Below are 26,410 nucleotides of genomic sequence, written 5' to 3' on the forward strand. Positions count from 1 at the left end.
TGACGCGTTTCAGCTCGACAGAGGCTTGTTCACATGACATATATATATATTTTACAGTGAGTCTGATCACTACAGGCTCAAAACATCATAAACAATTTCAACTACTCATTTTTAAAACTTGATGTTGAAAGTGTGAAAACATATTAAAATAAAACTCTTAAAATAGAAAAGTTCACTCAGCATATCAATCAGGGAGTCTTGAAGATGCATGAGCATTCTGTACAATTCCTTAAATGTTAACTTTTTCCTTACTTTATTGACTTTTACACCTCCCACTGGAGTTTGCTTTGTTGTAAGATTATATCCGATCATCTGCTTCGTGAGAGGTCCAATGTCATCTGGACTAGAAAAAAACAAATTATATGCGTTAAAACTCTAATAAAAAGATAACAAAAATCATAAGTCCACAGGCAAACATAATTAGAACTTAAAAGTGCCAATTCCAAAAGCAGTATGTTTTTTTTTAAAAGTCAGCAGAGATGTTCAATTGAACTTTTCACACAATACAACATAATGGAATGCTCCTCAAAAATATGCAGTAAAGGAAGGAATGGTTAGAAGGCATTTCATGAGCTTTACCATTATTGGCAATTGTAGAGACAACATGAAACAGATAAAACATTGGTCCAAGTAGGATACACGTTAATGCAAAATTGTTACAAATGACAAGTATATCAATTAGCAGTAGCAGAGATCCAGTGAAAAGTTTGGCTCCCAAAGAAAATCTTTCTTGCTACCACTTAACTTGAGGACAAACTTACAAATTACCACCTTGGGAGTAGTTAAACAAGCACAGGGGCATCCAGACATAGGATCACCTCAAAGCATAAAACAAAAAAATATGCTTTGGGGTATCTAGGAGGCAAGTACACTGAACACTCTCAGAAGTGGAGGTGGCTATGCAAATGTTGGACTCCAAGATGGAATGCTTGGTGGGTAGAGCTTGAAAAGTGGAAGAACACATGAAAGACTGTGATAGATTAAGAGACAAGGAGGGATGCACAATGTTTAAAATAGAGGCAACTGTAAATGAATGGAGAGCAGACAATATCTGCATCCCTGTTTTCCTCAAGTACCACCTGGAATAACTGTAGGTGATGCACTCAGTTTTTTTTTTTTTTTAAATATCTGTTTATTAAATTCAATGGTAACCATACATACAGTACAGTTCAGTGTACTTTACAGTTATCCAATCCTTTGTACAGTGATTAGGGGCTAGCAAGGCATAGACACTAATTGATTACATCTCTGTTCCCACTTCTGAGCATTTCTAATTCCTCCACTGGGGATATACATATGTCTCCACGATAGACATTCCATTTGTTCAATTTCCTGTCCCATTTTTTTGGGCATCCCTGAGTTATAAATACTTACTTTTCCGCTATCATGCACTTGTCGAATTCTTTCGCCCATACATGAGTGGATGGTGGGGTTGCCACCCCCCACCCTCTCGCCAGTTCCCGCTTAACTAGTGTATATCCTAGCGTTACCAGCTGTTGCTCAATTTCTGTAAGGTCCGTCGCTGTCCAGATGTTTAGTAGACCCAGCTGTGGTGTAAGAACTACATCCTTCCCCAGTGCGGTCTAAATGCGTGTTGTGGCTCCCTCCCATATATGCTGTATAGCAGGGCATTCCCAGATAGTGTGATGAAAGGTGGCTGTTTGTTGGCAACCCCTAAGACAGAGGTCGTCCGTTCTTGCGCCTATTTTGGCCAAGGTAGTCCCCGTCATATAGGACCGGTGTAAAATCTTAAGCTGTATCAGTCGGAAGCGGAGTGTAATGGCTGCTTCTCTAGGGGACAATAAGGCCGCTTGCCAGTCTTCATTATCAATAGGCCCCAAGTCTCTTTGCCACTGCTCTCTAAGTTTACTAAAAGTATCGGGCAGGTTGTTACACAGTTTTTTTTTTAGAAGTTAAAGATATGGCTTTCGAGTGTAGTGTCCCATCTAGCAATCGATCTTCTAATAGCGATGATTCTGGTATGTGTTTGAGATTTGGAAAAGCAGTCTGTAGGGCGCGTCGTATTTTTAGGTACCTGAACAGTTCTCCCTGAGCCATTTGGTAGTGACCCCGGAGTTCCTCAAAACTAAGGATAGATCCCTTTTTAATCAAATCTCCTACCACTAAAATTCCAATCATGTCCCACTTGTCGAACCCTGGTTGATGACATAGCGTGCCTAGTTTCTGGGCGTACCACAATGGCGTCGCTTTTGTGAGGGTGTTAGCCCAGCCCAGACGAGAATTCACCTGGTGCCAGAACCCTATTGTGTGAGAGGTGGGCCCAAAATATCTACGTTTTCTGTTTTTTTAATATAGGGCTCAAAGATAACCCAAGAGGTCTGTTTGGTATCTGTCAAGAACATATGCCGGATCGTTAGGGAGGTGGTACATCCAGTGGTTTACCACTACCAATTGTGAGGCCCAATAGTAGAGTTTAAGGTCGGGTAAAGCTATGCCCCCGTCGTACCAACTTTTCGTTAGCTTTTTCATTGCCACCCGGGAGGCTTGCCATCCCACAGCAGCGTACGGACTTCACTTTCCACTGCTTTGAAATATGCATCTGGGACACGGTTTGGGCAGTTCTGAAGAATATATAGAAAGCGCGGGAGAGCCAGCATCTTGAAGAGGGAGGCACGGCCTACTAGGGGCAGGGACTGCAAGTGCCTTACATCCGCTCGTAGCCTGGCTAACGGAGATGCTAAGTTGTGGTTATGAAAAAGGGCCGGGTCTGATGTACAAATATTCCCAAATACCGGAATCCCTCTCTAGCCACTTCTATCGTACAATTCACTGGGAGAAGAGGAACCTGTCCCCGGAGCATAAACAATAACAACTTACTCCAATTGATTGTATATCCGGAATACTTACTGAAATTCGTGAAGATGTTCAAGACAGCGTGTATGGATTTATAGGGTGAGGCAAGGTATAATAGTATATCGTCAGCATACAAGGATATTTGGTCTTCCGGATCTTCCGCCCATTTCAGCCCCCTTACCATTACGTCTCGACATATCCATGCGGCGAGTGGTTCTAATATAAGAGAAAATATCAGTGGAGATAAAGGACAGCCCTATCGGGAATCTCTCAGTGATGTGAATGCGCGGGATGTGTAGTTATTGACTCTTACTTGCCCCTGTATATCTGTATACAGCAATTTTACCCAGCCCAGAAACTTTGGGCCAAATCCCACTCTGTTTAGAACTTCGAATAAGTATGGCCATTCTATAGAGTCGAATGCCATAGCGGCATCTAACGGCAGAACCACTGCGTCTTCTTCCAGGAATTCTCTGCGTGCGAGCACGTTATGGAGACGACTGATATTGAGTGCTGTGTTTCTCCCTGGCATAAAGCCAGATTGATCAGGATTGGCTAGGGAGGAGATTGATGCACTCAGTTTTGAAGGAATACCTGAAACAGCGGTACAGAGAGAGGAGTTGGTGAACAAAGCTTCTAGACTTTCATCCAGCTCACTAAAATTATCCTGTTATACAACAGCAGAGATATGAAATAGGCCATCAGTGGAGGAGATGTGTACAATTGGATACAGCTACTGACTCTGGGACTGGTGCTGGGCTTAACATTATGGGATTCTGGCAAATCACCTAACCTCCCTAAGCTAAAAAAGGTGAAATGTATTCATCTAATGCCCACTTGATGAACATGATCTTGTAGATCCTTCTCCCAACACCCCAGATAATGTACAGCACACTAATGATTCCTAGCTAAGTTTGTGCAATCTAAATAACAATACATATATAAGAACATTCTCTTAAATAATATGGTGTATATAATTGAAAGCTTAGTTCATGGTGTTTCTTCTCTCCCTCTGTTCTCTCCCCTGGATTGCCCATCTACATAGCCCTTGCTTCCTCTTTTTTCTACCTATTGCTTATCAACAGGTTTATTTACAGCCTGCCCATTGCTTACCATTAGTTAGCTGTGTCATTACTCATTTGCTTGTTTTCCTCTTTTTTGGTTTATGCCTTCCCTGGAACCTACACTCTTTGGCTCTTACAATCCTTTCTGGTTGATGTTTGTCCTTCCACTTTTCACATTTACGGAACTACTTTTTTTTTCATTCAGCTCTCCATAAGAGCTAGCTCTCTCCTTCATTTGGTGCTTCCTACCCTCAAATACGAACCCTGATCCTGTGCACGGCAGCAATGTTATTTTTGTACGAGATATGGATAAAGAGCAGACTTTAAGGGTTGTTTTTGTTTCATCTCCTGCATTCCGCATATTGCATGAAAGCACAAGCTTTGGCACACAAAGGCTTTTATGGGCGTAGGGAAATAGCTAAAGTATACCAAAAGGTGATGGATGGAATACTTGAAATAATCTCAGCCACTGGTAATTACTCAGACAGCATCCCAATCCATAGTTATTGTGTACACCATGCCACCTCTGTTTGAACCCAGCTGTACCTTGAACCTGCTCCATTGGGAACATTTGAACCCGAACTGCCAGGCTAGTTCCACCCTGAACCAGAATACAAGCAATCCAGGAACGGTTTTGTCCTAGTAATGGGCTTATCAGCCAGGTATAGATTGGTTCCAGTGAAACAGTGTGCACGGGACCCATGTCTGGGCATACCCGTCCCACTTAGGGCGACACACTAAAGTATCCAAAAAGGTTTTGGATGGAACACTTGTATTAATCTCAGACACTGATAATTAATTACTCGGGCCACATCCCAATATATCGTTATTTTGCACACCATGCCACATCAGTTTGGACCCAGCTATATGCAAATCAGTCTTGACGCTGTCCCAGTGGGAACAGTACAACCTGAGCTGCCAAGCCAGGTCGTACCTGGCCCGGAACAAAAGCAACCCAGGATTGGTTTTACCCTAGTTATGGACTCATCAGTTGGGTACAGATTGGTTCCAAATGGCACAGTGTGCAACTAAAGGAAAGTAAAACTGAAAGTGAAAGTAAATTAGGCCTTGGCAAGTGCTACCCTTTAAATTCCGACACTTCCTTATTGTTTTCAAGTTCTTTTCAGATTTTCCTGAGTGAAAAGTATTTGAAAAGATTCAATCAATCAATCAGCTATTTATAGAGTGCAACAGCTACTCCGAAGAGTTTCCTGATGGTAGGAGGAACTACACAATCATCCAACTACAGGACAAAGAACCCTCTCAGAAATCAAGGTCCAACAGCCAGGCTTTGATGCCTTTCCTGAATAGTGGCTCTGACCTAATCTTCCGAAGAGGGAGTGGAAGTTGATTTCAAACACGCAATGCCTGATAGGTGAATGATGTGCCTCCTCACTTTTTGCCTTCTGATTTTGGGGACCAGTAATAAGCAGGCCTCTGATGAACAAAGAGATCTACTTGGAAGATAGTGCTGAAGTCTAGCCGAAAGGAGGTGAAACCAGAAGCATAGGAAGTGCGACTGGTCATGGTCAAGGCTTTAAATTGAACCCTCCCCTTAAATGGCAACCAGTAGAAAGTTTTCAGATAATGTGAAATGGATGCCTTTTGGGGGACCTATAAAAGTATTCTAGCAGCTGCATTTTGTACTGCCTGCGGTCTCTTTAAGTGGTAATCAGTTAGTACAATAAAGAGGCTGTTGGTGTAATAAATGTGTGATGTAATTACCACATGAATCACTTACCTCTGAGCTTGAAACAGGGATAGTCATAAGATTTTTTTTATTATCTCAGTAGCACAAAACATGAGCCCACAACAGCCGCAAGGGTGCATAGATAAGTTTAAATCAACCTTAACTCCCAGATTCCGAGACAGAGATGCTGGGAGGGGGAGTTGGGTTTCCGCCATCGCTGGTGAGCAGTGCAAGCCCCAGTTAGGACAGGCATGGTCGATCCAATATTCCAGATTTGAGTTTTTCTCGTGTTGCGTTGTAGACTGCTGTACTGCCTCTACTTAAAGACCACCGCCAAACAATCCTTGAAGGCTGAACAGACTTCTGGTGCATTTTTATCCATAGTAAGAAAAAGCTGAGTATCATCAGCAAAATATTTAATCCTGACTCCAAATGATTCTACTAGAGGGGCGAGAGGTGCCATATAAATATTAAAAAGGGTAGACCTAGTGCTGTACCCTATGGCGTGCCAAACTTGATGGTTTTAGAGTCCGAAGAACAAGAAGCCAAGCAGGATGCTTGACTGCACTTTTCCAGGAAGAAGCAAAGCAAGTCTAGAGCAGAACCAGAAATGCCTACTTCTGCTAAGCATCGTATCAGAATTAGGTGAGACGTGCTATCGAAGGCTGCTGACAAATCTTACAGGATCAGGGCCGCCTATTGCCCTGATCCTGCGCTAGTTTACTTGAGACCAGGGTTGTCTCCATGCTATGTCAAGGTCTATAGCTGGATTGCAAAGTGTGTAGTAGGATCCACTGTTCTAAATAGCCAGAGAGCTAGGAATTAACTAGCTTCTAAAGCATCCTAGACGCTGACTGGAGCAATGAGATGGGCCTAAAGATGGACTCTTGCATTTGATCGTCAGACGTTTTTTTCAGTAAAGGGATCAACATACTGGAACACTAGCAGATTTTGATTGAAGATTGGATTAATCACTTCCAGTACAGATGTTAGGATCTGAGGCCAGCAAGGGTCATACGGAGATCTGGACTTGCACATCAAAATGGCCTGCTCCGAATCTGCCAAAGAAATATGTGTAAATTCAGATAGATTGGCAGAAATTGACCACCTAGGGCCAACATGGATCATATCTCAGTTGCACGATGTTATATTTAACTCTAGATGAGATATAATTTTCAAGATCTTCTCTGCAAAGGAACTGGAGGTTATTGGACAATTTTGCTGAAGCTGTGATGGGCTGTACGTGCAACAGCAGATTAAGAAAGTGCTTGACTGTTAAAAATGGGGCGTGAATTGTTTTCTGCTGACAGTTTACATTCAGCAAAATAGGGGGTCTTAGCCTCTGTAATCGACCCATGATACAGTTTCAATGCTTGCCTATAAATCTCCAGATCCTAAAAGCAATAGTGTTGTCTCCAATGTCTATCTCGGTTTTTGCATTTCTTCTAATATCGGACAGCTCAGTGGTAAAACACAGGACAGATGGAAGGCATCTCGCTGAACTGCAACCTTTTTTTGGGGTCCCCTTATCTGCCATAACTATTGAAAACATTGAACAGACTGAAAACATTTAATTCAATGTACAAGTTTGAAATACCATAAGATATGCGTGTGCTTTTCCTTTAGTGTTTGGACCTTTTTGTTTTACATTTTTCAAACAGTATTTTACAGACAAACATCGGCAAAGCCCGAAACCAATTGGCTTTGCGCCTGCTTGATCCCGTTAACATTATTTTTAAGGGACTTGTTTATTTAAAATGTATTTAATGGTTTAAAATCTTAATAAACAGCATTGCATTCTAAAAAGGATGATGCTTAAGGTTCTTAGCGTTTGACATCAACTCTTACTAATTAAAAAAAATACCTACTCTAATCCGCTGCCCCATCTCTATGGGGAAAAACACCATTAAAGCTAGCACTGAGATACGAAAGGCGTTTAAAAAAAATAATAACATACACATGCAAACCAAAGCACATCTAGGCTCATCGATAGTAACTAAAAACCAGTACACGGAGGAAGAACACCTAACACTGCTTTCCGTAACGTAAGTGAAAATCACACAAAGCCTGCAACTTATTTTAAAGGACAGAAGCCTAACGCTGCAAATGGCTGCACAAACGTAAGATATACCTGGTCTGAAAGATCATTCGTACCAACTTGTCACAGAAATCAGAGGAGTAACAAATAACATAATGAGTGATGGAAACAAGAGCTTTGCCTATGCAATCATCTGAATGTCAGGTTAATAATTTCAAACTAAGACACTAGTAATAACCAGTAGGATGGTGCCACCTCAACAATTTTTGAGGATAACATTCAAATGGACAATGGTACTCTGCATAAACTGTAGCCACTGGTATGCGAGACGCTTCTGTGCACAACAGTTCAATAATCTATCTGCAGGTTTATCATGGTGCCCACCAAAACACGATTAGAAAGTAAAAATGGAGGCACTGTTTATAGTGCATACAGTACAGACTTCAGGACAGTTTTGAAATTTAAAAAAAAATGTTTGTGCTTTCTACTAAATGGAATGAGAAAATAAGCATCTTGCAGACATATAGCCACCTTCAGCTATCATGTGTTTTTGGGGGCAGAATCTTCATCCTAAACTTTTCTATTTGTATGCATTTGCCACAGTTTTAGCATCCAATAAGAATACTTTCATGCTTTGGCTTTTTATCTTGATTAAAAAGAATTAGGAGTAGATGTATTTTTCCATGGCAATATTTTATGCCTCTTTCTTCAACTGTCGTTTGAATTTTTCTGAACAGTCCAGAAGGACTAAGTGAAGAAACTAAATCTGATTTCGTGGCTGTTCTGCATAATATCAAACAGCCGTTAGTCTAGTTAATTTTTGCCTTGATAGTTCTCCATTCTTCAGATTAAGTCAGATGGTGGTGGAAGTGTCAGATTGGTCCTGTGTACCAGCCAGTGATTTGAGGAATTCTACGACTCAAGCCTAGCAATTTTTTCACAAACCCACCCAACCCTTTGCAGCACTTGCTCTTTGCCATACTGTAAAATTACCCAAATACCAAGTGCTCATATTAACTTTTTAAGCGACAAAGTTTATATTCACCTTTGTGCCTGGCTGGAGTACTTGAGTAACGTAGGCTCGTATTTCATACGTAGCCTCCTTCATTTGATATAATTTGGATATAATCTTTAATGCAGGACATCTCGTAAGGTTAGGTCACGCTACTTCAGACAGCTTGCAGGCAACATACTGAGCAGGTTGTCTAAAGTCAGCAGCTGATTTACTTTAATTCTGCACCAACATACCCACCTGTATACGAGTTTCTTCATGCCCCATAATGGCCTTTTCGGTCTTTTTTTACCCTTACCGGCACTGGGCTTGGCCCACTGACTCTTATGTCAGACCTAACATTTTCACACTCGAGGATTGCGGATATTTGATTAATCATTATCATTCACCCTTAAAATTCCCCAGAGGCCAGAAGTGTGTATATTTCTTGTTTGGACACTCTATTCATCAAACATCTATTATCCTGATTTTAAGGTATGTCCGGATTCTTGAGTGATTAACATCCATTAAGGATACTAAACACAGAGGTCCCTGATAACATTTAGGTTACCGTTTACATGTGTGTTAGAATCCGGGGTCTCTGGTTGGCGCAGATATGCACTTGCGACAAGCAGGGACCCTTTTCATCTAAGTCAGGGCGTAGGATCACCTCTTTAAAAATAACCCCTGCTCACCCTCTAGGTAACGCAGCACGAGCAGTCAGGCTAGATTTCCAGAGGGCATTAGGTTAAGCGTTGCAAGTTGTCCCACACAATAATCACCTCCCCACCACACAAAGACACAAGGCTGTATTTATAGTAAAATAAAAGCTCTTTATATATAAGATCTCTTGTAGGCAGGTTGCGAAAATACAGTACTCTTGTTAAAAGGCTGATCCAGTTACTCTTACAATGCTTAGGCAGTCCACAGGTGTAAAAATGGCACAGCTCTGTTTAAAATAGGCTGTTTAGGGGTATTGTGCGCTTCGTAGCGCCTCAAGTACGTTCCGTACCGCTGTTTGGGACGTCGTGCCGTTCCTCACGCTTCTCGCCTGAGTACGCGTGTGCTGGCAGTGAACCAGACGGGCCGTACCTACGTAGGTACGTGTCGAACTGGATTCAGGCTTCGCTTGCCGAGTCTCACGCTTCCCGCGTGAGCGCCGGCAATAGGTTTCAAGGCTGTACGGTTCAAAGCAGGTACGATCAGTACGGGTCGAACTACGGCCCGGACACCAGCATTCAAACGGCAGGTACGGCTCAAACCAAGTACATTAGAGGCAAGTACGATTCGAACCAAGTACATTAGAGGCAAGTACGGGTCGAACCAAGTACATTAGAGGCAAGTACGATTCGAACCAAGTACATTAGAGGCAAGTACGATTCGAACCAAGTACGTTAGAGGCAAGTACGGGTCGAACCAAGTACATTAGATGCAAGTACGGGTCGAACCAAGTACATTAGAGGCAAGTACGATTCGAACCAAGTACATTAGAGGCAAGTACGGGTCGAACCAAGTACGTTAGAGGCAAGTACGATTCGAACCAAGTACATTAGAGGCAAGTACGGGTCGAACCAAGTACATTAGAGGCAAGTACGATTGAACAAAGTACATTAGAGGCAAGTACGGGCCGTACCTTTAGCGCGATCGTCACAATACCTTTCAGGCTTCAAGGGGAAAGTTCGTGGCGGCCTCGCAGTCCGGTCCAAGGGCGTCCCACGTTGCGCTGAAGTCCCAAGGGTCCAGGGGACGGCGAAGCTTCGTGGGGCGCTCGGGCAGGTCACAGTTCACCACGAAGGGGGCAGAAGCAGGAGGGCAGCCTCGGGGTGATGTCACAGCGCAGCGCGCTGTTAGCTTCGTCCGGATACGGCAAACCAGGGCACCTTTAGGTCTTTACAAAAGTCTCTACAACCCGGCGGGGGTCACAGGGGCTCGGCGCTCAGACACAGAGATCTCCTCCTTACGTTGCGAGCTACGGCTCGAGGGGGCAGCTGCTTACTTTGCTTGGGCTGACAGGCCTTTACGATGCTCACAGCCACTCCAGCAGCAGAAGTCGCGTTGCTCAGCGAGATCAGGGGATGCACAGGTTTTCAGGGGTCAGCTTGCAGAATCACCCACGGCAGCTTCTTCTCCTTCCAGGGGGGGTAGCGCCCACTGTTCCTGGGGCGCAGATCAGGGGGTAAGTTTACTAGCAAGCCCTTGGAGATTGTTTTCAGCACAAGTTAATCAAAAGTCTTTTCTGTAGTCTTTTCTTCCTCTCCTTCCAGCAGCAGGCACCCACTGCAGGCCAGTCTCTTAGGCAGAGAGACAGTATTCCTCCTTCAGCTTCTCCATGTCCTTCTCCTTCAGGCAGAGGTTTGTCTTGGCGTCAACAGGATCCGATTTCTTAGGAGCAGGGCTCCCTCTTTTAAAGCACAAATCTTTTGTTCTTTGTCGCCAGGGGGCCTGGGCCTGGCTCAGTCCAGTTTTGGAGCACTTTGTTGTGGTGACTCTGCTCTTTCCTTTCAGCAGCAGGGCAGAGACATCAGCCGCTCCACAGGGGGCGGAGCCGGCTTTGTGCTGGCAGAGCACTGGTCTATTCAAGAGTCAAGGTGTACTCCTCCCACCCATCCTGGTGTAATCTCTCTACCCACCACCTGGCAGCCAGCCTGTCTCCTGGAATTCCCCAGCCCTGCTCCTTCCCTGTTACTAGGCAGAACACACACACACAGCGCAGAGGCGGACTGAAATGGCCAGGTCAGTAAATACTAACTTTCTAAAAGTAGTATTTACAAACACAGGATATTAAAATAAACTTTACTAAAAGAAGTATTTTATTATTCTGAGTTCAGGCATACTAAACTTGACTTTCTACCATGCTCTCTGAGTCCACTGGGATTACAGCGTGAAGTAATTCCAGCAGTCCATTCTGGCCTATGGAGAGCAGGTAGCCTTCAATAGTGAAAAACGAAAATGGCTGTAATTCACTATTAGGACATGCCACACACATCAGGGCATGTCCTACCTTATACCTACAATGCACCCTCCCTTTGGCCTACCAGAGGGGTGACTAATATGTAGTTAAGTGAAGGTTTGGGGACTGGCAAGTAGGTGCACTTGCGCAGTCAGCGCGACAGTACCAGACTGCACGCAGGTTCTGCAATGGCAGACCTTAGACACATTTTACTAGGCCGCTTCTGTGGGTGGCACAACCAGTGCTGCAAGCCCACCAGCAGCATTTGTATTTACAAGCCCTGGCACTCCTGGTGCACTTTACTAGGGGCTGATAGTAAACCAAATAAGCCAAACATGGACACCAATCAATGTATACATTTTATCATAGGGAGAGCATATGCTCCTTAGCACTGATCAGCAGTGGTAAGGTGCCCAGAGTCATAAAACAGCCAACAACAGGTCAGAAAAAATACTGGAGGAAGGCAAAAAGTTTTGGGATGATCCTGCAAAAAGGGCCAAGTCCAACAATGTGTTTGTCTATTTACAGGCTGTTATTGATCTATTTTCCAACCAGCCTTTCAAGACCTGAAGAGATATAATTATATGATCTAGCTCTCCACTCTTTAATCAGGTATTAATTTCTATCACCGTTATAGACATTTCAAACTGCCTTGATCAACAAGGTGTCCTAACTTACATCTACTTGGACATTCATGTCCAGTCGTCGTTGTTTATTCCTAGTACCAATTTGGACTCACTATTTCCTTTAAGGCTGCTTCCAGTTATGACAAGTCTATCTATTTGCTTGGTCATGGTGAGCTTTAATATGTCATTTCTCATTTATATGCTTTGATCTATATGACACTTTCTTTCTCGTCGCTTGGGGTCTTTTGAGAACCTTTGTATATCTTTATTGACTCACAGAACACTATTTCCGTTTCTTTTCACACTCACTTAATTCACTACATTTTCTTTTTAATTCGTCATCTGGTCAGCACATGAGCATGCGGTCTGTTCAGCGGTGCCTTTTAAACTGCGCTAAGTGCACCACTGAATTTTACTTGAAATATGGGAGAAGTATATGACTTAATGTACCTTTAAACTACTTTCGTAGATGATGTTTTTTAATGTGGTTTCCTGACGGAGGCGGCACGCTCGCCGAAACGCGCGTCGAGATATTTTGAAGAACAAGCACCACATTTTTGTATTTGTTCAATGTCATGTCTATCTAATAGAGTGGCTTTCATTTTATTCAGGTGGATGTAACAGTTTATTGTTTCCCTGATATGCCCTGTATTAACATCAGTATTTATACATTGTGTATCGATATTAATTATCATATAAGACAGAGAGTGAAATGATTATCATTAGGAATGTAATCTCTGTCTAGAGGGCCGAATACACTGATTTGCTATTCATCAATTGTATAGTCTGTTTTAGTGTTCAGCTTTTAGCCACTTTTTCAATGATTTTGCAATTAAAATAAAACAATATCTTTTCCTAACTTTCAGGTACATTGAGTTGTTCTCCTTTATCAAAATGTATGTGAAGCTCTGTGATCATAGGTGCTTGACCTATATGTTGCCTAGTGATTTAGTTCTGCTATTTGCTAGTATCCTAGGGTACATTTTTACAAAGTTTCTTTTTGGCTTACATTATCAAAAATCTGATTTCATCATCATTACCATAACTATTATTATTCCTAGATTTTAAAACTTAATCAGGCAAAAACCTTTGAAGCATCTTACAGTCATTTCTTAAGCACAGGTGAAAAGTAAAGAAAGTAATCCCACTAGGTTCATTGGGGAAAAGTCTAGCCTACATAGTGAAATAGATTTGGGGTTTTATTTCACTGTGAGGGCACACTAATCCCAATATGTAAAAATCGCTATATATCAACACTAGGCCTGGGCGAAAATTTCCTTCCGTTCGCGGAAATTGCAATAATTTGACATTTTCGCGTTCCGCGGAGAGCGCGAAAATGTCAAAATTTCCGGTTTCCGCAGCTTGGCGATAATTTGTTTCTTGCTCGCGCTGTAAAATAATACATTCTCGCGCGATCGCCTTACCTGAATCCCTGCGTTCGCTGACAAGTTTTCTTGATCCGGTCGCGTTCTCCATGAGATGTTGTATTGTTTTTAGCCATTTGCGCTGTCTCGCGACAGTTTGCGCCCGCAGTGACGTCATGCGTCGCGCGATCACGTCTTTCTTCTCGCGATCATGCACCGCGAGACAACTCAAAACAAGATGGCCGCGCCCGCAAGCAACCTCATGGGTAAGTTGGCGACCCGCAACCATGCAGAAAATCTCGCGAACATGCCGGAAAAAAACTTCCGCATCTTCGCGATATTTCTACTTGTTTGCGATAATTTTAAACATTTTCGCGATAATTTGCGAAAGTTAATTTCGCAAATTCCGCCCACCCCTAATCAACACCCGGTCCCTGGGCTAACTAAGCACACCTAAGTGGTGACTTATTGAAAAATAATCAGCTTTTCTTACATTGTAAATGCATTGTTCCCTGGCGGGTGCCAATGCAGTGCATTTAAACTATAGCCTGTCCAGTGCACCGTGGTTCTCCTGGTACAAATATTTTTTTCATATATGCGGATGGATGCTGTAAATACACACTGCAGCCCAAATATGACATTTAAATTGTTATTTACAGTGGACCTATTGTGACGTTAAGTATACCAAATAGAGAGTACAATGTACAACACATGCTTTAGAGGGAAAGCTGAAGCACTTTACTACTGTTTAGCAATAGTAAAGTGCACAGAGTTCTAAAGCCAGCAAATCCACACATGTAGAAATTGGGGGGCCATAATAAAAATGAAGTCATTTCTTACCCTCTATCTAGCACAGGTTAACTATGATCTTTATGTGTCACGCACATTCCTCTTCTTGAAAGTCTTTTAACATTGAAAGCAAACAAGTTAACAGCACACTTCCTATCCTCCAAAGCATGTACACTACATGCAATAATGTGCTCTCACACCCTCAAATGGCACAACATCCAAACCCCTAAATGACTGAGAATATACACACATTGTTTGTTATCAGTTTATCATTTTGGTAATGTCATGCAATGTTGTTAGTTCAAAGGTACAGTGAGTTAATACCTTATGGTTGTGCACTTTATGAGAATGTAAAAATAAAGATAACTAACACACTTGCTGCACAATCGACTGCCCTCAACTAAGAAAACTTTGCCTCGACACCCACCCTGAACTATTATCAAAAACCTTACAATCTCTGCTATTCCTAACTTATTCACCTAGTCACCAGTAACCCTTCACAGCAAACAACTTGCTACTTTTTTGGCATATAAAATCTCCTTAACTGCTCCACAATGACTAAATGTTAATCTCTTAACACACATCTGCCCACCTGACGTCCCTTTGATAACATGTCCTACTCCATAAACTCCTGATCTCTTTAACTTTGGCTGACGCTCCAGAAGCATACTCATGCCAACCATAAATATGAGCTGATGGTAGGCCCCATCCAATGGTTTCACTCCACAGATCATCAATATGCTTGTAAAAATGTATTTGCTCACCATATTCATTCTCATACAAAACTGCAGTAGTTATCCCCACTAAAGAACAAGTTACTTACCTTCGGTAACGATGTATCTGTAAGAAACATTAGTTAGTTAGATTCCTAACCTTAGAATAGATACCCAAGCAATACCAACCCCGGTGGTGGGTCTGCGAACCAAGATCACACCAGAAAGTCCTGGAGGACAGAACGGCCAAAGAAGCCATCCCTCCGGACTTGGCTGTCTAGGCAATAGTGCCTGGCAAACGTGTGCAGCGAAGCCCACGTCGCCGCCTGACAGATGTCCTGCAAAGGGACTCCCCGTCCCAAAGCAGTAGTAGCCGCTGTGGCCCGAGTAGAATGGGCTCGCAGCCCAACAGGAGGGTCCTTTTTCGCCAAGGAATAACAGATTTTTATACACAAAATGACCCACCGGGAGATGGTCCGTTTGTGCACAGCTTTTCCCTTCTTTGCACCCACGTAGCCAACGAAAAGCTGGTCGTCCACTCGGAACTGTTTTGTGCGGTCCAAATAAAAGGAGAGCGCACGTTTTGGGTCCAGACGGTGGAGCCGCTCTTCCTCTTTGGAAGGATGCGGAGGCGGAAAGAAGGTGGGCAAGGTGACAGATTGCCCAAGATGAAAGGGGGTCAGCACTTTCGGTAGAAAGGAAGGACGAGGCCGAAGGACAACCTTGTCCGGATGAACAGATAGAAAAGGAGGCTTGGACGATAGAGCCTGGAGCTCACTCACCCGTCTAGCCGAGGTGATGGCTACCAGGAAAGCAGTCTTAAGAGTTAGAAGATGAAGAGGACAATTGTGAAGAGGCTCAAAGGGAGCGCACCTCAGAAATGTTAAGACAAGATTCAAGTCCCACTGAGGCATTACGAAAGGGACAGGAGGGAACGTGTGAGTAATGCCTTTAAGAAAGCGTGACACTACAGGGAACTTGAAAAGAGAGGGCTGATCAGTAAGCCGTAAGAAGGCAGAGAGGACAGCAAGATAACCTTTCAAGGTGCCCAGGGCAGAGCCCTGCCGGGCCAAAGAAAGAAGAAAGAGGAGAACCTCAGAAAGAGGGGCGGAAAGGGGATCCACAGCCTTTGCTGTGCACCATGCCACAAATTTGTTCCACCGGCAGGCGTATACCGTCTTTGTGGAGGGACGCCTGGCTGCCAGAATGATATCACAGACTTCAGGAGGCAAGTCAAATGGCATCAACTGCCGCCGCTCAATCTCCACGCATGGAGATGGAGGCTGGACAGGTTCGGGTGGAGGACCGTCCCCTGCTGCTGCGACAGAAGATCCTCCCGAAGGGGCAGACGTATCGGAGGATCGGTCAACATACTGAGTAGCTCGGGATACCAGTACCTTCGTGCCCAATCTGGAGCCACCAAGATGACTTGGGCCCGGTCGCGCCTGATCTTCTTCAGCACTCTGGGCAGAAGTGGTATAGGCGGACAGGCGGACAGGCGTACAACAGACCGCAACTCCACTCGCGACGAAAAGCGTCGCCGAGCGAGTGCCGCCTTGGAAATTCCAACGCGCAGAACTGCTGACATTGCGCGTTCTCGTCGGTGGCGAATAGATCTAACCAAGGCTCTCCTCACTGCTGAAAGAGACCTTGCGCCACCTCGGAGTTCAGACGCCATTCGTGATCCATCATAGACCGGTGGCTGAGTTCGTCTGCTCTGGCGTTCAGAGAGCCCGCCAGATGTTGAACCACCAGGGTGATGCCCTGGTGTTCCAGCCATGTCCAGAGGCGCAGAGCCTCCTGACAAAGGGTCCACGACCCCACCCCGCCCTGTTTTTTGCAATACCACATGGCGGTGGTGTTGTCCGTGAACACCTGCACGACACTTCCCCGGACAGAGGGAAGGAAGGCTTTCAGTGCAAGTCGGATCGCTCTCAGCTCCAACAAGTTGATGCGGAGGCGAGACTCCGCCGGAGACCAGAGGCCTCTGATCTCCGCCTCTCCCATATGGCCACCCCATCCCAGGAGGGACGCATCCGTCACTACGACATGCTCCGGTAGGGGTAGGGAGAGGCTCTTGCCCGTGACCCAATCGCGGTCCGTGAGCCACCACTGCAACTGCTGTGCAGTGCCCTCCGAGATCAAGACATGGTCGGACAGGTTGCTGTGATGCTGGGCCCACTGAAACTTCAGGTCCCACTGCAGAGCCCGCATGCGCCGCCTGGCGTGATGCACTAGTAGAATGCAGGAGGCCATCAGCCCCAGAAGCCGCAACACTAGCCTGACCGAAACCCAGGATAGAGGCCGAAAGATGGGAATCCGGGCCTGTATATCCCGGACCCGCTGTTCCGGGGGATGAACCCGGAACTGCGCCGAATCGAGAACCGCTCCGATGAAAAGGAGCTTCTGAGAGGGGCTCAGGTGTGACTTCGGCACGTTGATGGAAAACCCCAGCAAACGCAGGAGATCCGCTGTAGTCTAGAGGAGGGAGACGACTGCCTGGGGCGAGCCCGCCTTCAACAACCAGTCGTCGAGATAGGGGAAGACTGGAACCCCTGATCTGCACAGATGAGCTGCGACCACCGCCATCACTTTCGTGAACACCCGAGGGGCAATGGTAAGGCCGAAGGGGAGCACGGTGAACTGAAAGTGCTCCTGACCCACTGTGAACCGCAGGTAACGCCGGTGGGCCGGCAGGACGGGGATGTGGAAATATGCGTCCTGCAAGTCCAACGCTACCATCCAGTCTCCAGGGTCGAGGGCAGCTAGAACCTGAGCCAAAGTTAACATTTTGAACCGTTCCTTCCGGAGGAAGGCATTGACGTTCCGGAGGTCCAAGATAGGGCGTAGGCCCCCTTTGCCCTTCTTGGGAACCAGAAAGTAGTGGGAATAACAACCACGACCTACTTCTGGGCTCGGAACGCGCTCGACGGCCTCTTTGGCCAAGAGGGCCGAAACTTCCTCTCGCAGAAGATTCAAATGATCCTCCGAGATACGGTGGTGCTGCGGTGGCATGTCTGGAGGGGTCGTCTCGAAGGGGAGGGAGTAGCCCCTTCGGACGATTTGCAGCACCCACCTGTCCGAAGTAATGGTACGCCAGTGGAGCAGGTGATGGCGAACCCGGCCTCCCACTGGCGTGGAATGGGCCTGAAAGCTCGGACTAGGAAGGCTTTGAGGCGGATGCTGCCGGGGTGGATGTGGACTGACCGCGTCGTCCTCCAGTACCGCCTCGGCGGAAACCACGTCCGCGACCGCGTGCAGGCTGGTTCTGCGGCCGGTGGCTAGACGGACGTGAGGAGGTGCCCCTTCCTTGGCCACGAAAGGAGCGAAAAGCGGAAGTTTGTGGCCACGGGGCCCAAGGACGTGGCCGTAGCCCGGGAGTCCTTGAAGCGAGCCAGCGCACTGTCCGCTTTCTCACCAAAAAGGCGAGCGCCATCAAAAGGCATGTCCATGAGGGTGCTCTGGACATCCCCTGAAAAGGACGTGGACCGCAGCCAGGCGTGACGTCGAAGCACCACCGTGGTAGAAATCGCCCTACCCAGCGAGTCCGTAGTGTCGAGTCCACATCGGATTGCATGGCGCGCTGCATCTCTCCCATCGGCCAGAGCCAAGGAAAGCCGCGCCCAGGCCTCCTCCGGGCACAGTGGCAGCACGTCCTCCACCGCATCCCACAGAGAGTGGGAATAACGGTCCAAGAGACAGGCGGTGTTCAAAGACCGCAGGCCCAAACTGAGCGAGGACAACAGCTTCTTACCAAACTGTTCCAGTCTCTTGGAATCCCAGTCCGGAGGAGCGGACAGGAAGGAGGATTGGGAGGTAGAGGCCTGGATAACCAGACTCTAGGGGGTGGGGTGTTGGGACAGAAAACTGGGGTCGCCCGGAGCAGGGCGGTGGCGCCTGGCCACGTTCCTATCCACAGGAGGGACTGTGGAGGGCTTGGACCAGGTGCCCTGCAGAACGTCAGTGAGGGCCTCATTGAATTGCAACAGAGGCTCAGTGGAGCATGCGGCAGACTGAAGCACCTCAGTGAGGATGTTAGTCCTCACCGCCACGGCAGGCAACTCAAGCCCAAGGGCTTCGGCCGCCTTGCGCAGCACCACAGAAAAAGCTGCACCCTCCTCCGAAGCCACAGTCGGAGGAGAGATGAATCCAGTTTCCGGTGAGGTATCCAAACCACTGGCCTCCCCCAGTTCATCTGCCCAGTCCTGTGCAAGTTGGCCCTGAAAGGCCATAGGGTCGTCAAACCCCTCCCATTCGCCCCCGTCATCCGATTCCTGGTAAACAGGAGGAATGATCGGAGCCGGTCGATAGACAATATGTGTCTCTAGCGGCGTCGGATGCGGCGTCGGGCGGCGCCGCATCGGCGTCGGGACCTGAAAGGGGCTGAACCGGGGATCGACATCGACCGGAGCCGGCGTTGGGGGTGGTATCGGTGTCAGCGCCGGCGGAGGAGGCGTAACGAGGTCGGGCCCCTCGGGGACCTGCGGCGTCGGGGCCGGAGCCTCCAACGGCGCCGGGGCCGGAGCCGCCGGCACGCAAGGTCGCCCAGTCGAGTCCGCTGGGCCCGAAGGCGCGCCAGCGGGCGTCGACGGCGGGGCCAGGCTCCTCATGGCCGAGAGGAAGGCACTGACCTCCGCCGGCGTCTTGTCAGTCCCAGGGACTGTCGGGTATGGGGACTTGCGCGGCCCCTGCGGAGCCGCGGGGGTGGAACCACCCGGACCCTCGGCCGAGTCGAGCGACCGGTGAGGGGAGTCCGAAGAGCGGAGTCGGATCTTGGACTTCTTGGAGTGCCTCGACTTACCCGAAGACTTTGAGCCAGACGAGTGACGATGTCGAGTGCGGCTCTGCGACCGATCCTTGGACCTCCTCCTGGACCGGGATCGAGAGCGGCGCGGAGCCGAGTGGCGAAGCTCGAGAAGCTTGCGGGACCGCTCCCGCCTAGCTTTCGAGGTCAGGGCCATACAATCGGAGCACGACGCCGCGTCGTGGTCGAGGCCCAAGCAGTACAGGCACCGGCGGTGATGATCGGTCACCGACATCAGTCGGTGACAGTCGTCGCAGGCCTTGAAACCAGGCATCCGACCGGCACCAGAGTCGAGAAGTGACCAAAAAGAGTCGAAAAAGTTAGTCAAAAATTGACTAAAGGGGTAGCTCTCCCGGATCGGCGCTTACTGGCGCGGAAAAAAGAAGAACTGACGTCAGCGTGCGAGGGCGGCGTCTAAGTACTCCGACGACGTCATTCCGGCGCACAACGCCGACGACAGACGCGGAGCCGCAGACGACGCCTAGCGACGCGCAAGGGGTATTGCTGACGAAAAATCTTCCGGATCCAGTCTGATGCCTGGGGATATTCTAAGGTGAGGAATCTAACTAACGTGTTTCTTTCAGATACAAATACACAATAAAATACTTATCCCCCCTGCTCCTCATCTATTACCGAAGCACCTCTCTTATCATTCTATTCCCAAAGAAAGTGACTGTCATTTATGTTTTCTGGCACAATCCCTATAACCATGGCCAGTTGTACACACTCTAATTCTGTCAGCAACACAGCTGGAATGTTTTTTTAGGTGTCTGAATTAATTGGTGCAACACAACTTACTTCAACCACTTTTCCATCAACATTCTCCAAGATCTTCCAATAGTCTTTGCCATACAGAACCACCAGATCCTTTTTTCTCCATCTCTCTGCCTGATCTATTCCTTTGCAAACTGCATCGTCTCCATATCCTGCGGCTTCTACAACACTTCTACCCACCCTTTATGTGTTTACAAAGTCCCAGGCCTTTGTCCTCTGTTCATCTTCTAGCTCTGTGACCTTAGTTGGCAAGATTACCTGATCTGCGGGTTCATGTACTACCTGTTTCTGTAGGACATCCAAATATATGTCTCATTATCATCTTCACTCCCCACTACAATACAGGTGATGGCAAACTTGTTTTATTAGGTCACTAATTGTATTTCCACTCCTTGATTCTTAACTATGGTAAATCTGAAATGATATCAAACCTCCCAACTACTGCACACAAGACATTACATATGCTTCCCCATATATAATCACTTTCATTCTTCAGCTTGGAACCTAATGCTTAGAGTCTACGTCATTGCCCACATGAGATAAACTATCTGTATCACCTCCATTACATCAACTATACTGTTGCCATGGTGCAACATCCTGAGAATTTCATCAAACCTTTGTTTCCACTGTGACAAGGCCCTGATTATAACTTTTTTTTTTACAAATACCCTTGCAAACTCTTCTCCTCACTACATTTCCAGCCATCTTTGTCTTCACACTCTGACCTGCTAATTATCCTCTCCACTTCATCATCATCAAACCCCCACAGGAGCCATCCCACCCCATGCGCTAATTTTCCTTCTCTTTATCTGTTGACGAAACCACTAAGGGCAAACTTCGACTTGAGTGAAGTTTCCCATTTTATGGTGCTTAAACTTTAACACAAAAACATAAATTACAGTCCTTCCTAAACATGCTCTCCCTTTCCACCTTTCTACATTTTCTAAGGCACTTTGGTTTCCTCTACCTCTGCAAATAAGGCAGTGGGCCTAGAGCCTCTTCCTACTATCTTTTACACATCTTTCTTTCCCACCCTCATTGGTTACCTCTCTTTAATGCCTCTCTTCTTTGTTGATGTTTCCCCATCCACTACGTTTGCTGACCTTCTCCATGCTGGAAATTGGTGACTACTGGAATGGCAGCAAAGCAGAAACAAGGGGGAAAAGCCTACGAGCAAGTTTGACGCACCCATTTCCATCACCGTTGAAGGAAACATGGAGACAGCTAGAGAACTACCGATTGTGATCAGTAAGTATTCTTTTAGGCGCTATTATATTACATGCTAGAGTTAAACAACAGGATTTGAGGTCTCAGACCTTCCATTGTTAGGAGTACCATTCTCTTAAAATATGTTTTTAAAGTATTTGGTCACACCTTGCGAAGATGGTCAGCTATTGTTTTACTTCTGGTCTTCGACATACTTGAATATATTGACAACAAAGTAGAGTTTCACAGCAAGAATCTGCTGACTGCATCACCATTAATGGCAGACCCACCAAGTGATCGCAGAGACCTTTATGGTATATTTACAAGCACCCATAATTGCCACTCATCAACAACCCACGGCCTTCTATCCTCAGCACATTCGCTTAATTAACAACCAAACATTTATGTACAGCCTTGGTACTATTACACTTTCGGTTTTTTAGTTGAAATTCTACATCTACACCTAAATCATTATTATGGTTACCCTCGAGCAATAACTCTGAATATATTTGAAATACTTACTTCTTAGTAAGATGCACTCCTCCTTTCAAACCACTGCTGAATACGCCTTTTCCTCTCCCTCCAGCTAATATCTGAGCCTTCAAAACTATTTCACGAGCCTCTATAGAGAAAAAAAATATGTTTTTCGTTTAGTTTTCTATTTGCATATGATGTGACAACAGTAATAGCAATTCACCCAATGTTAAAAGTTAACACCAGCCATGTAAATGCACTTTCCAGAACAAATAATATAGCAGAAATGTAGTCTTTCCCACAGGCACCTTCTTCATCTTTGACGTTTAAGACATTAGAAGAACAATTGATGGTGTTAAATACATGTGTGTGTATGTTAAATACATTTATCGTGCTTTTTAGTTGGTGAATTCTTGTTTTTTCCCCTCGAAATTTCTAGTTGCAGTAATTGGGAAAGGTTACAACATCGCAGACTGAAGGCATAGATTCAACATTGGCAAAGCCAAAAGGTCCCGCCTATGGAACCTTTTTGTTTTGCTAATGTTTTTGGCAATGATGCAAAAAAAAAAGGGGGCCTAATGCGGCTTCATTCTGTAGGCATGCGCATGCATCACTATGCATGGGCATCTATCTTTTCATTTACTGATCCAAGGTGAATCAGTAAATAAAAAACAGGAAACAGCTTTTACAATGCTGGTAATACGACACGGGTAGGTTACAAGGCGGACGTTACATCGTCCGCGTTGTTACCACGCATGGCATTACATCGCAAGTCGTTTCAACGGCTTGCGCTAGATGGCGCGCAACACCAGGGATTTTAAATCCAACACATTCCCTGCTGTTGCGCTAACTGGAGTAGGAATAGTAATTTATACTATTCCTAAGTCCAGCGTGCCATCTAGCGCAAATCGTAGAAACAACTTGCGATGTAAAGCCATGCGTGGTAACAACGTCGACGATGTAACGTCCGCGCTGTAACCTACTGCAGGATAATAGATGGCGTAGTAACGTCATACATTCATAAAAAACAATTAAAGAAAAAAGCGCTTTTTTAAAGGCAGCAGGCCAGGTTGCAATTTTCTGCCTAGCCTCCCACCTCCAAATATTAATAGATATATGAAAAAAAAGACTGCCAGTGCGAGGGCAATGGAGGAATGGGTGGGGAAAGCTATGAGGAGTAAGTGGAAGGCAAAAGCAGTACACGAGGAAGATCAACACGGGGTGGGACGAGAAACACACAAGTGAGCTTGCAACAGATGGGATTTAGCGATAAGGAGTGCAGGGAGTAGGTATGTGGTGGGGAAGAAGCATATGAGGAAAAGAAGTGAAGTGCATAAGCAAAAAGTAGTACCAAAAAAGTGAGCAATGGAAAGACAGAAGGTAGTCATTCAGAGAGGAGAAAATAATGATATGCTCCGGGGGAGGGACAAACACACGATCTACAAGCTGGGTCAAAGAAAGTCAATCAATAAGAAGCAAGCAAGTGAGTGACAATAAAGCCAACAAATGGTAAGAAATGGGCAGGCTGTACACCCCCTGTAAAGTCTTAGGAAGCCCACAATATGTCTTTAGAACCAAACAGCTTGTGCTGTCCGGTAGGCTCGACCTAAAAACAAGTGGCCAGAATTCAGTTATAAAAACAAAAGTAGACATGTATGTACTAAAGGCCAAATGAAGTTTGGTAAATTTGACACCTGGAAACACCTTGCCCCAAAATGCACATTCTGGCAGCGATGGAACCCTAGACAGCTTCTCCGACTTTGCAAGTAGTGGATAAAGCAAAAAAGCCCTATATCTGATCTTCCTACATTAAACAAGTCCTATGTCCGATCCTCCTATAGCGAAAAAGTGCTAAGTCTTACTGTCATATAAGAAACTACTAAGTGTGACCATTCATCTCTTTATAATTAGTCATCGCGACGCCACTAGATATTGCAGCAGCTCCAGCTCTACTGTGTAAGGTATACTTGTAGCCAATTAGCGCTTTCAACTTTACACTGCAAAGTCACAGAATGCAAACAGCCATGACTTAACTGCAAGCACGTGCCACTGGAGTCAAGCTATCCTGGCTGAAGAGGGGTAAAACCCCGAAACCGGTCCTAGGATGCTTGATTCCGGTCCAGGGAAGACATGGCTTGGCATTTCGGGCTGGACTGTTCCCATGAGGCACATGGTCAAGACCAATTTGCATATGGCCATGTCCGAACTGGGGTGGCGTGGTAAGCAAAATAACAATGGATTAAACCCAGATCTGTGACTGGGGGTGAACGTTTTGACAATGTGCAACATTCCGTCCATCATCTTGTGTGTTTTGATGATTTAACTGCAAGCACGTGCATAGCAACATTCGAACATAGAGTAAAAAGTATTAAAAAAAAAAAGGTTTCAGTTAATGAGATATGAAAACAATGCTTATGAATACCGATGACCAGGGGAGAGCTTTAGAGGACATGCTGGGAAAAAGTACTCTTATTAGGCTTTTTGATGGGCACTTTTAGCGTGTACTTGATTACTATCCACCAGGGGCCGTATTACATATAGTGGCCCAGGGGTGCAATGAGCGTTTGCACCCACTTTGCGCGCCCCCGAGGCACTTTGGTTTTTATTACAGAAGGGGCCGCAGACCCTTGTGTGTACCCTTTTGTAATACCGATGGCGCTGGTGCACATAAAGTACCAGCACTATCTTCAGAGGGCATTCCCTCATTTGAATGGATGGCGTGCCCCATGAGGAATCCCTTTGCCTCTGCGACCGCGCCGTATTACAGACAGGGGCGCAGAGGCAAAGAAGCTCTCAAGAGGCGCACTGTCAGTGCGCTCCCTGATGGCTACCCTCTGGAGGGGGAAAGAGGGTCCCATGGACCTCCCAGACAAACCTATGCAAGCGGGTGCAGTCACTCACTGCACTCGCCTGCAAGGGGATCTCTAATCCCCCTTCAAAGTGCAGGCAGGTTGCCGCATGCACTGTGAAAACACGGAGCGGCTTCAAAGTAGCCACTCCGTTTTTCACAGGATTGTGCTGCCCACAGGGCAGCGCAAGTTCGCAGCTGCCCTGTTGGAAGCTCATTCATCATAATAAGGTGCACTCACCTTCGTTGCGCTGGGCGCACCTTTTAAAAGGTGTGCCCAGCGTAATGAAGGATAATGTGCTGCATGTATAATACGTCCCCAGTTGTACATGCTGATGGAGGGTGTACCTTTAGGGACGAGTGTTACTGCACAGCGCTTGTTAATAGCATGTTAATACACGTCATGCTGTCCACCTCAAAAACGCAAGTGTTAGTTGATGGGCAACAACTCATTTATAGAACTTCAAAGAGACTACCATGAACACCAGGACTCTGGCAGTGTGACAGGCAGGTAGAAGTTGAACTTTTAAGGTAAAATGCTGACAGTTATACATCTCATTATTAACTGAAGGAACTGCAACACTTTCTCTACAATTAGGTCTGCCGCTATCTGTGATGATGTTAATATTGTACACACGATCATATTTAGATGATTTCATGGGTGAAGATTTTTATGGTTTCAAAAATATATTGCCAGAATGTGTGTGTATTAAAGTGACTAATAGCCATACGATAAAGGGCATGCTAATCTACAGACCCCCAGGCCCTATAGCCAAGTTTGAGGAAAGTCTGGTTGAAGGCATTATGGAGACTGCTTTACGTAATGACAAATGTTTGGTACTCGGAGACCTTAACTTACACCTCAATAACCCCTTAGATCGCGCCAGTAAGAATTTCAGTCAGGCTTTAGGTGCCCTCCAACTGAATCAAATTGTTAGCGGTCCGACACATCAGTTAGGTCACCTGCTGGATCCCATATTTGTAAACTGGGGGGAAATAGAAGCTATAACCCCTATTCCCATCCCCTGGTCGGATCACTATCTAGTCCCTTTCTCCATTCGTATTCCTGGAAGCACACCCCCCGCAGCCAACATTATTGTATCATCTTAGGCGGAATTGGGCTACTTTCTCCCAGCCTAAATTCTGCGAGGCACTGACCAAGGGGGGGAGCCCGGGGGGGGAGGACGCCGACACAGCTAACACTAATCTTTGCAATCGCATCTCTGAGGCACTGGACGTTACAGCTCCTCTTCAAAAAAACCAAA

The 26,410-nt window shown here is 46.1% G+C and overlaps 1 protein-coding gene across 1 annotated transcript in view; it reads right to left on the reverse strand.

Moving 5' to 3' along the window:
• Positions 1 to 26,410, reverse strand: part of SUCLG2 (succinate-CoA ligase GDP-forming subunit beta) — a 583,799-nt gene that overhangs the window by 341,008 nt on the left and 216,381 nt on the right. The window contains exons 4-5 of the mRNA XM_085624774.1: positions 22,346 to 22,445; positions 253 to 343 (exon numbers count right to left, since the gene is read on the reverse strand). Coding sequence (XP_085480900.1) covers positions 253 to 343; positions 22,346 to 22,445 — 191 coding nt within the window. The remainder of the gene's footprint in view (positions 1 to 252; positions 344 to 22,345; positions 22,446 to 26,410) is intronic.

Source organism: Triturus cristatus, chromosome 9, assembly GCF_964204655.1.
Source record: "Triturus cristatus chromosome 9, aTriCri1.1, whole genome shotgun sequence".
In the NCBI taxonomy this organism is placed as follows: domain Eukaryota; kingdom Metazoa; phylum Chordata; class Amphibia; order Caudata; family Salamandridae; genus Triturus; species Triturus cristatus.